The sequence below is a fragment of the Onychomys torridus genome, chromosome 12, assembly GCF_903995425.1.
Source record: "Onychomys torridus chromosome 12, mOncTor1.1, whole genome shotgun sequence".
NCBI classification, from domain to species: Eukaryota; Metazoa; Chordata; class Mammalia; order Rodentia; family Cricetidae; genus Onychomys; species Onychomys torridus.
The window spans coordinates 15,598,812-15,612,726 of record NC_050454.1 but is presented as its reverse complement, the minus strand read 5'-3'; the positions used below and the strand labels follow the sequence as shown (position 1 = coordinate 15,612,726).

Genomic DNA, 13,915 nt, shown 5'->3' with positions numbered 1-13,915 from the left:
AGATCCCTTATTTTGGAGAGTTGGGATAGGAAAGGAAGAAGACACCATTAGAGGAAGGATGATCTGGAATGGCCGCTACTACCTCTCCATGAGCAGCTACACACTCAGGGCCTGAAGCAAGAGTTCTAGAAACACAGGTCACAGAGCCCAGGCCTTCCAAGGCGTTATCGTGCAGAAGCCCCACCCACTCTTGGCCTAATGACAGCAGACAATCCCTAAAAGAAGCCGAGGCTAGATAAAGACACCATCTCCCTAGCCTGGTCCAGCCCTGTTGTTTTATTTTATATAGGATTTCTGACCCAGATGGAAAATGACACTTGAAAGTCGGCAGCCAGCCAGCGCAGCCTGGGCAATCTCCTTCTAAGGGAGGCAAGCTGCCAAGCACATGCCTGGAGACATGCCTCAACATGGTGTCCTTGGTAGGTCTATCCCAGAGGCAGGGGACTGGACAGAAGAGCAAGTCCTCAGAGTGCTGAAGGGTTGTTCTACCCAACGCTGGTGTTGCTTGTTTCATATGCCTTGAAAAAACTTAACTGGGGTCAAGTACATCTAACAAAGACTTCACACAGTATCCCCTTCTTGGCAACTTTTTATTCAAATTAATATAGCAAAAGCCTTTAATTCTGTTCAACCCAGTACAGCTGTCCCTCAAGGTCTCTGGGAGATTGGTTCCAGGACTCACCTCAAACACCCAAATCTGCAGGTGTTCGAGTCCCTTATATAAGATGGTGTGAGATTTACATATAACCCACACATCCGCCCATGCATTAAACCATCTCTGGTTCCTCCTGTCGCCTAATGCAATGTAAATGCCGTGTTGTGACGTTATGATTAGGGAACAGCGACCAGACAATGAAGTCTGTGCATGTTCGGGGCAGACGCAAATATTTTCAATCTGCAGTCGTTGGAGCCACAGATGCAGAACTGCAGGCGCAGGAGGCTGACTGTGCTTCCCAAACTTATTTGACACAGGCTGTGTGTGTATCTATGAAATGTTGGTTAATGTCACTCTCGGGAACAAGCTTAATGTGAGACTCTGGGCTAAAGGCTGTCCTGGGAGAGCTAGGAACCAGGTGAACCAGGCCACGGCCCTTCAGCCCCACGCAGTGCCTGGGTCACAGGAGGCACCAAAAACAGATGGTTAGCAGAGTGAATGGCGAAAGCGGAGAGGATGGCTGTGTGATGATGGTTTCCCAATCTGTGAAGTGTATAGTACCAGCAGTGCCAGGCGGCAGCCCGTTTCTAAGGCACGCGTTTTTTAAATTGCTGCAGGAGGGTTTTTGGAAGCCCTACTCGGAGTTTAGGATTACAACCCACCAAAATAGGCTTCCAAGCCGAGCGGCTGGCTTCCTTCTGTGGAGGTGTTGGTCTAGCACTTCAGCGGAGCCTCGAGTCGGCGGCGTGCAGACATCCACCCACCCCGCCACCCATTCATTCATTTCATTCGTTCATTCAGACCATCGCTGAGCACCTACTACGTACATAGTGCAGGTAGACTTGAGGCCTGGAGCCCCCAGGACCCTTCTGGCGGTACAGCTAGACTGTAGTGACCTCAGGGACAATTCCCGATGCTCAGGAAGCCCTAAGAAGGCGGCGGCAGCAAGAGAGTGATGTCAGAAGGCCTCAGCCCCAGAGCTGCAGTGTGTAAACCCCCAGAGCAAGAGGTGGTTGGGTGGGGGGGCGTCCATTTCATGCTGACACATGAGGCTGGCCCAGAGAACAAAGCCCCTTCTGTCTCCTCATGTTTTGTTTGTCTCCCCTCCTCTGTGACTGTGTCCCATTGTTCCGAGAGGCAACCCTGCCCCCACTCTCCAGTCCTTCCTCTCCTCAGACTAGCAGCCCAATCTCTTACTGCCTTTCCTTAAATCCTACCTCCCTCCTTCAAACCACCTCCTAATTCCCTAATCTCTTCCTATTCTCCTTCTCCAGTGTTTTCTACTCCTCAGAGAAGTGAATGAGCAAACCCTGAGGCAAACCTGGCCCCCTGGCCCTTTCTACTACCCTACCCCATCCCTGTGGCTACAGACTGCTCTGCCTCCAGCAGGAAAGAGGGACCAGAATCGTTGGGGGAGGGATGCGTGGAGAACAAGAGTTCTGAGCTGGGCATCTCCCATGCTGGCTCACTACTCCCATCATCCAATCACCTTCCCTAAATTAGCACACACTCACCAGCCCACCTGAACACCACTCTGCAGGATGCTTTCAACAGGGGTCATGCACTATGACCTGTGTGTGGTTTGTGGATCCCCCTAAGGATCGGTAGTGATTAAAGGGTTGCTCTCCGGGGTGGCACTCCTGGGAGATGGTGGAGCATTTGAGAGGTGAGCCCCTGCAGGGTTCCAGGGGTGAGAGCTGTCTCTTGCATGACTTCTTGGCGGTTCTGTGTGACTCTATAGTCGTTTTTTTACAAGAAGGTTTTGTTGTTGTTGTTGTTGTTCTGTTTTGTCTCAATTTTCCAGCCAGGGTCTCTGTAGCCCAGGCTGGCCTCAAACTTACCATGTAGTTGAGGATGACCTTGAACTTCTGAGCCTCCTGTCTCCACTTGCAAGCTTAAGATGTGGGCTGCTCTGCCCAGTTTCTTTCTTTCCTTCCTTCCTTCCTTCCTTCCTTCCTTCCTTCCTTCCTTTCTTCCTTCCTTTCTTTCTTTCCTTTTCTTTTCTTTTCTTTCTTTCTTTTTTCTTTTTTTTTGAGCTGAAGAGCAAACCCAGGGACTTGTGCTTGCTAGGCAAGCGCTCTACCACTGAGCTAAATCCCCAACCTTCTGCCCAGTTTCTATCCCTGGTCCAAGAGGGTTATAATAAAAGCCTCATCCAGCTTTCTCTGCTCCTGGTTCAGGATGTGAGTGTGTGGTCCTCCACACGTTCCTGCCTCTGCTATTTATTAAGCAACCCTCCACCCAAATGAGCCAACACAGGCACTGTGCCCTTGAGCCTCCGACTTTAGTAAGTAACCCTTTCCTCTATAACTAGGAGTTACTCACCAAGGTCTCTTGCTATAATGGTGAGAAATGAAATAATATACTGGGAAGGGCGTGATAAAGTGGTATATGGAGACCTCCAGGAGATAGCTATGCTGCCAGGCACACTGAGCCACAGAATCCTAAAGGTGAGTAACCAGAGAGAGCTCCTCTTGGCTTCCAAATGTGAGAGCTGGCCATTAAGACTACCAGGAGAGCTTGGAACACTAGATCCAAGCTGTTTTTAAAATAATAGTAAGTCCAGGCTGGGGGATTGATTGAGTATAGCCCCCATTAGCATGTTCAAGGCCCTGTATTTGATCCTTAGAACCAAAAATAAAATAAAATAAAAATAAAAACAAACTATTTCTGGCCTCCACCCCCAGACTCTTGGGAGTTGCACTTTGTAGCAGCACCTGGGAGTCTGCATTTTCCAAAATCTTCCCAGAAGATAATGATGAGCCGAGGTTAGGATTTAATGATAGGCGTCCCCAGGCAAGCACTTTCCACTACAGGCAGCCTAGCAGGCAGCCTTCTGGACTCCACTGGTACACTCCACTGACAGAGAGCTGGTTTGGTCACTGTAACCCCAGTTGTCAGAAAGGTCTGGAGCCAAAAGCAGTCCATTATTTTTCAGCCATTGGCCCTAAAAACCTATCCTTGGGAGCAACCAAAACTAAGGCCTTCCTGTAAATACTAGCAAGGGATCTCAGCAGCAATAGCTGGTCTAGCTCATTTCTTCTCTGCACTATCCTTCACTCCATCAATTGTCCCCTTAGAAATCAAGGTCTTCAGTCCTCTTACCAAACTGGCCACCTTCCTCTAAATGTTACAATTAAACACCTTACTTCAGACAAGATCTCAACCTTCCTGTGAACTGGATCTCCTATAAACGAAACTAAGATTCCTACCTGCCTTTCCCACAGCCACACCAAAGATGGACTCAGGAAAGCTCACTGTCTGTTAACGAGAAATGCCCAGATTTTGTTCACAGTGCTGAAGAGATCTTTCCCAATTTGCAACTGGACATCAGCTTGAGAAGGGCAAAGTGTGTGTGTGTGTATGTGTGTGTGTGTGTGTGTGTGTGTGTGTGTGTGTGTGTGTAAAACTCTGTCTTTCCAGTTTGCTCCATTAAGTTTTGTATTTGGGAAAGAAAATGAATGCTTATCCCGCTCTCCATGAGCCAGCCTCCCCAGTCTGATCAGCATGGGTGAGAGAAGAACACACTAGAACATTACTTGTATAACTATACCCTAAGGATTTATGGGAACAAGCATGGTGAAGTTCCCTGAGCAAACTTTCCAGTCTCAACACTCCTGAAAAGTAAGTGATCACAAGTTGGGCCTGCCACAAAATGAAAGAAGTTAGTTGAGGTACTATGCGGGCCTGGTGGACCGGAAGTCACCCAGCTAGAGGCTGGCATAGGCCAGGGAGACTCCTTCCTGAGGTTCCCTTCCCCCGACACACACCCCTACATTTGGCTGGAACCCTAGTGGCAATTCCATTCACCTCTCTCAGGAGAGGAGGTGGCCTGGTCCGAGCCTGGGCCACAGCTTTGTTCTCCTGTCAACTGTCAGCTTTGACATAGGGACTCACCGTTGGGGTCTGTCTACACAGGACAGCTTGTGTCTAAGCCCTTTACACGGTGAGGTTGGGAAGAGCTCGTCTGTCCTCTGCAGGGACGGACGTGAGCTGGTCCTCAGCTCTTACTTGCAGGCCATCTTAGGCTGAAGTGTGAACTGTGAGCATCCCTGCAAATGCAGCGGAGCATTCTGACCCGCAGCTGAGCTGTCACTAACATGCTCCTCCCCCCTCAGATTACTGATCCCCTAAGACCTAGCAAAGGACCCCCAACGCCAGTCCAGAAGCCTGTTCAACCCCTTGTCAGGAGTTACTTCTACTCCCTTCTAGTACCCTGTCCTAGCTGCCTGGACAGGAAAGAGAAAAACACAATTGAAACCAATTAGGAAATATAGCCAGCAAACGCAATTAGCCCTGAGGGGTGACAAACAGACACCCTCCCCCCATCCAGATTTAAAGGCAACCCCAACTCCAGCCTGCTGGCTTCACTTGTGGCCAGATTGCCCTTGCACAGAAATACAGGTGATGAAGAAGTTCCTGGTGACAGACAATACTGGGCCTGAAGCATCAAGTGTGTCCCCTTCCACATGACCCAGCAGCATACTTGGGGAGGCCACGGTGACCCGTCAGAAGGCCTCTGGGCCATGTTCCAGAGCAGAGAGGCAGCTTCTCGGCAGGTGTTACAGTGCTGTGGAGCACTCGGGTTGCAGGAGCACGGGGACAAGGCAGTAGACAGCCCAAGGCCAGCCCCTCCTCTCGGTGATTAAAAGAAGAGGGGCTGTACCAGCAGAGCGCTCCCTGAGGAGCTCAGGTCAATAACGACAATTTGTTATCATTAGAATAACGAGAAAGGCGAGGGCCCTTGGAAGCTTGCCCAAGACAAGCAGGTGGGCGCTGCAGGGACCTCCTCTGAAAGGCTTTCCAGCCACCCTAGCACCAGACAGACAGACAGGCAGACAGATGACAGACAGGCACACACACATATGTCCCTGGGCAGCCATGGGACTCCATTCCTGACCTACATCCTCACCCACCACTTACTTCCTTGAGGCAGACATTCACATGTGCTCAGTCACAGAACGTCACCCACACAGCGCCTGTGCCATTCTGGTGGCTCCGACAACTGGGGACAGTTGTGGGTTCAAACAGGCACAGAAGGAGAAGTGCAAGAAGCCACCAAGCTGAGCTTCTCCCAAAGGGACTGGAAAGAATAAAGGCGAGGAAGCTAGAGTTCAACGAGGCTGGGCATCCACATGGCAAGCACCCAGAGAAACATGCAGGATCAGAATCTTCTCCCCAGAAGCCACACCAGGCAGGTTTAATGAGACTGTGTAAGAAAATACCCCACATTCGAACAGTGTTCCTACTTCCCAAAGAGCTTTTCCATCCATATCACCTCCTAAGGTATCTCTCTGGAAGGAAGAAGGGACTGTCTTTTCAAGCCCAAATGAACACCTCACCCGCATGGGTCCCAAGGACATGGTCTCCAAAATACTCTTTGACAGCCAAGCACGGGTAATAGTTGTGGGAGCATGCTTGTTTGTGTGTGAGTGCACACAGAGGCTTTATGTAGCAGAGTGGGATACAGTCAAACAAAAATGAGGTTGCCACGGCAACAGGCTCCAGCATCATTGCAGCCTATTAACACAAGTGAGGAATGTGGTTGGCAGATGCTCGAATGTTATTTATGGTATGGGTGTAGCAGAGGGACCTCTAACAGGCAACGAGGAGAGGAGGAGAGAAAAAAAAAAAAAAACGCAACCTATGACGCTCTTACTGTACCCCAGTAAGGGGATGAAGAGACGACAGCAAGACACATGCACACGAGAGGCTGAGAGGGAACGGGGAAAACAGAGAGGCAAGCAGAACAGACTGAAAGGCCAAGGAAGGGATGGGGGCGCAGCTAGCAACAGGGGGTGCTGGAGTGGATGGGACAGAAAAAGGACATGAGAGGGAAGAACGGGGCAAGGGCGGGGCAGAGGAGAAGGGTAGCAGAGCTCTGAGGAAGGCTAAGAACTAGAGACAAAGAAAGGGAAGAAGAAGAAAGCTCCACCAAGAGGGGCCTTTGCACCTTGGGTCTCATTGCTCACCTGAGTGAAGGCCAACATACTAAGAAACCAAGCGCTGCTTCTCTGCCCAGAGCCAAGGACGGAGCCCCGCCCATCAAAGGCGCTGCGCAGAACAAAACGCGCAGACCAGATCGCACTGAGACCCCACCAGGCTCTAAGAGGACAGAGGGCAGCCTTGCAGAAGTGAAGAAATGCTCACCCATTTTACTGTTGATCTACTGTGTGATCAAGATGCCATGGGGGAGACTGTCAAAGCCCAAACACTACCACAGGTTCACTGTCAGTTCCTGTCCTGGGTATGTGTCTTCATTAGGGAGGAAAAAAACCCTAACGTGGAACCCGAGTCACCCTCAGACATCTGCTGTTTTAGAGCATTCTGAGGCAGAAGCCAGTGCAGGGCTGTCCCACGACGACTCCTTCCCCACGGCCCAGCACAGTTTTTGCTCAAGAAGACACATTCTTGATCATGCATAATCTGAAAGGTAAATCAAGTACAAACACACACACACACACACACACACACACACACACACACACACACACTACCGTTTTCTCAGAGGCCAAATAGAAAGAATGTTTGTGTTCCCCTGTCTTGGCTCATTCCTAACAAGCTCTGTAAGACTTATAGCAGATAAAAAACAAAGTTAAGTATAAATCTATCCAAAATCTTACACCAAGGAAGAAGTCTAAAGACCACAGTGGGAAAAGAAGCCTGGAGCATGGATGGGTAGAGTGGAGAGAGAAGGAGGGAGGGAGGGAGAGAGGGAGGGAGGGAGGGAAGGAGGGAGGGACGGTTAGCCTGAGGAACCGTAAGGGTAAGTCCACCCGGCAGACAAGGTTGCAACAGTGTGCTCACACTAAGAGGAAGCTGACACAGCCTAGAGTTGGTGCCTCTTTTCCTTGGATTTATCTCCATCTCCTAAGAGCCTGTGTTCAGACTACTGTTGGACCTCAAGTCCCCAAGTCTGGTTCTGTGGATACCTTGAGCTATCCTGAAGACCTCCACTGCCACACATGAACCAAGTCCCCTTCCCTCCAAAGAAAGGCTGAACACACCCTACCCTGACACAACCCCCATCTGAGATCATGTCTCCACAGCAACAGCAGTAATGCTTTCAAACATCTATGTCTCAAAAGAGTTCAGAGCTGGTCTCTAAACAACCCGCGCCCCCCCCCCCCCCCCCTGCGCGCCCTTTCCGATACCAGATCAGAAAAGCCACTGCCACCAACTTGAACTGGCCCACTCACTGGACCCCAACCACGCTGGTGAGAAGTTACTAAATCACAACCAAGTGTTCTAGGGGAAGGAGAGAGAGGGAGGGAGACTGGATGCCCCAGGACTCCAAGGAGATTACACTGGACAGGGATCAAATATCAATGGGTGTAGGAGAATGACAAGCATTTCAATATACCTCTGGGTCCAGGCTAAGCCAGCAGAGGGGAGAAAGCCCAGAGTGGCCTTGAAAGAAGATCCTTGCAGGAGGTGAGGCTCCACACTGAGGATGCCCAGAATGGAAGAGGCAGAGTCAACCCTCTCATTCTCTAGAAGAGACACCAGAGAGGTCGCTCCCAAACACAATGTCCCCGGAAGGGTTAACCAGAGCCCATCTGACTGGTATTCCCTGTGGGTGAGGATGCATCCAGGGGGCACAGGAGAGCATCCCCAGAAGATGCGGTATTCAACAGGATCAAAGTCTGGGGAAGAAGGGAGAAGTTAGTGGAGAGAAGCAGGACATCAGTGACAAGAGCATACTGTTCAGAGGCACTATGAAAAGAGGTGAGTATCAAGAGATGAGGTGTTTGGGGTCCCAACCAAAGTCAAGATGCTCACCCACAGCAAGACCCCACTTGATACTCCAACTGAGTGACATGCAAGCAAGCAGGTCCAGTAGGACTCATAGCCTGGGACAGAGAACACGGTGTGGATATCACCCTAGGGTCAAGCCTGAGTCATCAGTTAACCAAAACCCCTAAGTTTAATGTCCTTCTGAGTCCACAATTCTAGGTCTGCCTAACAAGTCCCATTAGGAATATAAAGTTCTCGCCAAAGCAATACTAGGAGTGTCCATTGGAAGGGGTGATGATGTTCAGCCCAGCCAGAAAAGGGACAGCCATCACACACATCTCAGCAGCTCTTTCTCACCTTTGCTAAAGGCAGAGTTTTGATTTGAGGCACTCTGGGAAAGGAAACAAACTTATCCCTCCTCCTTCAAGATCTCTCCAGCTCCCAAGAGCGCAGCCTCAGGTAGCAGGGTTACAGACTCCTCCTCAAGACTGGGCAAGGGGTGCCCAGGGCCTCTCTTCTACAACTGTGTATCCCAGGACAAGCTAATAAAGCCACAGTGGTGTTCAGGAGGGGTTGGCTGCTCCAGGGCCCCGCCATTTTTGTTGGGAGCCTTCTGTATACAGGACTAGAAGTTCTGAGAGAAATAGGAACTCTGCAATTTTCTCAAACTCTCCTTCCTCACTTGAATTGGCAATTGTGACTAGTTTGAAGCATGTCCTCCACCAGGCCAACAACATTACAAGTCATACAAAAGTAGTCCTTCGTGGATAAAGAAGCTAGGCCTGGAAGGCACATAGGCGTTGAAGCCTTGTTTTCCTGGTTGTTTTCACCACTCTTAACTGATGTGGGTTGGATCCCTTTTCTCTAAAATCAGGCCGAGGCCTGCCCACCCCTCAATCCAGTGTGGCCAGGTGGGCCCCTACCTGCTTCAGCAGAAACTGGTCCTGGGCATTGGTGCGCAGAGAGATGGCCAGGTGGAGGGCCGACAGAAGCACCCCGCTGAGCACCGCGGCCCTCATGCGCACAGGCAGCAGCGTGTAGATGGTATAGATGAAGAACACGGTCCACCAGATGCCCTCGGAGGCACTGCGTGGCTGTGGCAGCAACAGGCCCACTACCTGGACGGCCAGCACCACCGCAATGAGCGCATAACAGGCCAGGCCCATGTGGTCCTGGTGGAAGGCTGCTCGGTTGCAGAGCACGGCCATGATAAGGATCACGCCCACAGCAGCTGCCAACACGGCCAGGTAGGGTAGCTGGAGCGGGGGTCGCGCCGCGTGGAAGGCCAGCATGACCAGGCACACGAGCACCAGCACGGCCATGAGCATGGTGAGGCTGCTCTGGTTCAGGCGGAAGAAGTAGCGCTGGTACAGCCGCTCCAATTTGTCCGACGGGAACTTCTTAGTGCGGAATATCTGCAGCAAGGCCAGGCAGCAGGCGCCCAGTGACAGCACCGCGCCGGTCCCGGAGCCTGACCCCACGGAACTGCCGCCATCTCCGGCCCCGTCTCCATCCTCGACGGTGCCAGTGCCAGGCTCCAGCTCATCGGCCGCTCGGCCCTTCCCACGACGCTCCTCCAGGCCCAGCTCCACCGAGCGGGGGCGCACCTCTGTCCCACCTGCGGCGGCCGCCGCCGCCGCCGAACCGCCGCTGCCGCCCGCAGGGGGCGCCCGGGTGCTGCCCCCTCCAGCCGCGCCCCGCCGCTGCCGCCGACTGCCGCGACCGCCGTCGTCGCCACCGCGCTCCTGCCAGGCGGACTTGGAACGGAAGCTGAAGCCGAAGCCCCCGGCCAGAGGGTCATCACCGCTTAGTGGAGGGTCATCATCGTCTTCCCCACGCCAACGGCCAGCCAGGCGCTGCTGCTGTTGTGGGGTCACCGCCCCCCCAGATCTCTTGGTAGAGCCGCGGGTAGACCCCCCGGGGGCGTGGGGGTAGCCATTGGCGCGGGAATCAGCTTCTCCCCACGCGGCGCGATGATCTGGGCCTCCCCGGGGCGCCGGCGACGCCGCTGTCTGTGCAGCGTAGCCCGGGGGGCTCACGCTTTTGGAGCCGGACATCCCCCCCTCGGCCTCGTCGTCTTCTTCCTCTTCCCCCGGGGGCCGGGCCGGGGGTCTCCAAGGAGAGGGCGGACGGCCAAGCAGGGGGACCAGACTAGGGTCACACGTCGAGGGAGGCCCAGGGCCTTGAGCAGCAGCGGGACATCGTGGCACCCCCGTCCTGAGCGGTGGAGGACAACGAGAAGGCTAACGGGGAGACAGCGCAGCCCCGAGGTGAGAAGTAGCTGCGAATCAGAGTCCAGAGTCCCAGGTCCGAAACGGAGTTGGCTCCGAGCTAGGGCAACAGGGACAGCTCCAGCTGCTGCGCCGCGCGCAGAGACGTCCGGACTCCTGGCTCGCGTCGAGCTCGACGCGGGCCGAGAGTTGCAGATCAGGCGGGACGGAGAGGTGTCCTTGCGGGCGGCGCCTCTCTGAAGCTGGCAGTTCCCGGGCGCCGCGCTCTCCGCTTCTGCTTAAGCGAAGCGCAGTGGCTCTCCGGGCGAGGTGGCAGCGAGGGCGGCTCGGCAGGGGTCCCGGCACGGAGACTCAGCGGGTGCCCTTTGCTCGCGGCGCACTGGGAGCGACTGGGAGGTGCAGGCTCCTGCCAGCATTATTTTCTTACAAGGGGTGGGGAGGTGGGATGGGGGGGTGGAGAGGACGGGGGAGGGGGCGGCGGGCGGAGCAAGAGCTCCCGAGCCCTGGGGAGGAGGGTCCTGGAGCCCGGGGTGGGGGGGGGGGGCCGTCGCCTGCATCCCCCACCTCCGGCGGCGCGAGTAGGAGCGTGGCCCCCGCGAAAGGAGAGCCGAGCCTCCGGCGCGTCCGCGCAGGGGGCGGGGGCGAGGACCGGCTCCTGCGGTGCGGCCCTTCCCCTCTCGTCTCCTCCTGTGCCCCCAGATCCAGCAGGCTGGCCCGCACCCTCCGGTCCCGAGAGCTGAGTCGCTGGCTCCGCAAATCCCCGGTTCCTCGCTGCCGGCGGCGGGCCCACAGTGGCCGGACGCAGAACCACTACGCGGAGGGCGGAATCCGGCGCAGCGCCGCCGCCGTTCTGCCCCAACGCAGGCGGGCTTCTCCCGGGGACCACAGCATCCAGCGATGGAGGGCTGCGGCTCAACAGCAGCTGGCCGATAGGGGCCGGCCAAAGAGCCGCGGCGCCCCCGGGGCGCTCCCGAGGGGCCCGCGGGAGCCCGGCTCCAGGCGCGCCATGCACGCCTCGGGCCCTGCGCCGCTCCGGCCACTCGCGCCGCTCCTCCCTTCTCGCCCGCTCGCCGCCGCCGCCGCCGCCGCCGCCGCCGGAGCGCCCTCCGCATCCCCTCCTCCCGCCGCCTCCCCGCCCCCCGCGCCGCTCGGGCCTCGGCTCACAGCGGCGTGCGGCCGCCTCCGCCCTCTGCCCTGCCTCGCCCCGGGCCCTGGCCCCGGCGCCCCGCGGGCATACTCAGGCCCGGCCCGGGGTCCTTAGGGACCCCCAGCTCCCCTTCCTCACCTAAAATTTTCAATGCGCCCCTCCCTCCCTGGTGCCTGGAGCCGGGTCAACCAGCCGATCCCTCTTTGGACCTGGGTCGCGGGGGATCCGCCCCCGGCCAGGTCCTTCGCCCCCAATCCTATCTCCCCTCTTTTTATTACCCTTTTCTCCCCCACCCCCATTCAGCCCAACTTCAGCTATGGTGCTGCGCCCCCCCTTCTCTGGTCCGGCTCTATTGGCCGCTTCCAGAGCTGTCAGACTCGAGTCCGGTGCTCTTATTGGGCGATTCTGTGGCCCGGCGACGGTGCCAAAGGAGGGCGCGCCGGGTGGGGGGCACCCGGGCCGCTACTGCCGCAAGGAACTGGAGACAAGAGTCCCTCGAGAGGTCGGAGGGACCCAGAGCCAGACCCGGAAATGAACTGGGGAGATGCAGAGACCGGGAATCTCTGAGGCGCAGGAAGACAGCGAGGGAAAAGATGGAGTTGCTGGCAGTGGGTGAGGCCGATGCAGCCAGGGTGGGGCGGACAGGACCGCTTTGGAGCATAGTTACTAAGAGGAAACACAATTGACAGCTGTGGGAATACCTGGCGTCTCCAAGGAGCTCTTTGCCTGTTCGTGCCTTTTTAATCTCATTTGGTTCTAGTCACAACCCTGGGCTGTGATGGGGACAGGGCCTGTGTAGTTATTTCCTGTTTGTAAATGTGGAAACTGAGGCTCCAAGAACTTAACCAACTTGTCTCCTAACCTGCAATCCAAAGACCTTTTCTTCAATGCTACGCTGCCTCCAACACCTACTAAGATGTTCCCCGGAAGGATGCCCACGGGCAAGGAAGGTAAAGTCTCCTTGCCAATCAGGAAAGTAAAAATGACCCTTCTGGGAAGCCTGGACCAAGGCATGGGTGGACGAGGCGACAAGGCTGGGAACGTGCCTCTTCAACTCCCTAAGCTGTACTGCTGAAGTTCTGACAGTCTCACAAGGGAAGGGCAAGCCAGAAGCCTCAGCCTCTTCATCCTTCCTCCCTCCTCCAAAGTTGACAAAGAACCTCGAGGTCTGAGAGAACCTCCTCTACTGGTCATCTCTTTGCTGACTGGAAGATAAACCTTTCCAGAGCTACAGATCAGGAGAAAAAGAAAGAAAAAAAAAAAAAAAAACCAAGAGATCTGAGTAAACTGGGTCTTGAGTAATCACCCAACCTTTGAGTAATCCATTATTAGCCAAAGTGATAAAATAAATAAAATAAAAAAAGCCACACAGACTTAGCCCTAGTGAGTTGGAAATATGCAAAGCACTGTGCGGGATGCTACCAGGAAAAGATGACCAACCTGAGCCTGGAACTTACATTCAGAGAGAGCAAGAGCTGGGCAGCACCTCCAGCTCAGCCAAGTTCAGTATTCCAAGAGCCTATCAGTGCATAGGGGGAGGAAAAAAAAAGCACCATTTCCTGCTGTGAGTGCCAAAAAGACTCTGGAGGCGGAATCTGGGTCTAGCAGGGAAGGAAGATGGGTAATATTTATTAAGCTTCTCGGTGCTGTAGGAAAATATTCTATTGTTGGTGTCAAACGCCAATAAGACAACAAATTTAGTTGTGATCTTAATTGGCTTTGCTTTGTGATTCGGAAATGGAGCGACAGCGTGTTGTGTGTAACAGACTGATCTGATGAGCCGCTCCGAAAGCTTTTACTTTCTAGACAGAAAATGGCTGAAGAGGCAGAATCAGAACAAAGAGAGCATAGATCACTTCAAAGAAGGTGAAACCAGAGCAGATGTCCTTGTCCTGTCAAGGCTGGCTTGTTCGGACAGTCCACCCCTGCACACTCTCTCTCTGCCCCTTAATTTCCTGGAAGGTCAGACGAATAACTTAGTGTGGCCTGGGCTGGGACTTGAGCGAGAGGACCTCCATTTTGGTTGGGTCTGTTGGACCCGGTGCAGGATCTCAATCAGTGACCTGTAAATTTTATTTAACAGCACATAACCATCTTGAGGAAAGTGTTAATTACTCCAGCATAAAGATGAGAAAACACACTTAG

The 13,915-nt window shown here is 54.4% G+C and overlaps 1 protein-coding gene across 1 annotated transcript in view; it reads right to left on the bottom strand.

The window, feature by feature from the left end:
* Adcy5 (adenylate cyclase 5) overlaps nt 1-11,712 on the bottom strand; it is a 149,045-nt gene extending 137,333 nt beyond the window's left edge. Inside the window, 1 exon segment of the mRNA XM_036203949.1 lies at nt 9,316-11,712. Coding sequence (XP_036059842.1) covers nt 9,316-10,449 — 1,134 coding nt within the window. The 5' untranslated portion in view covers nt 10,450-11,712.
* Nucleotides 11,713-13,915: the final 2,203 nt, after the last annotated feature.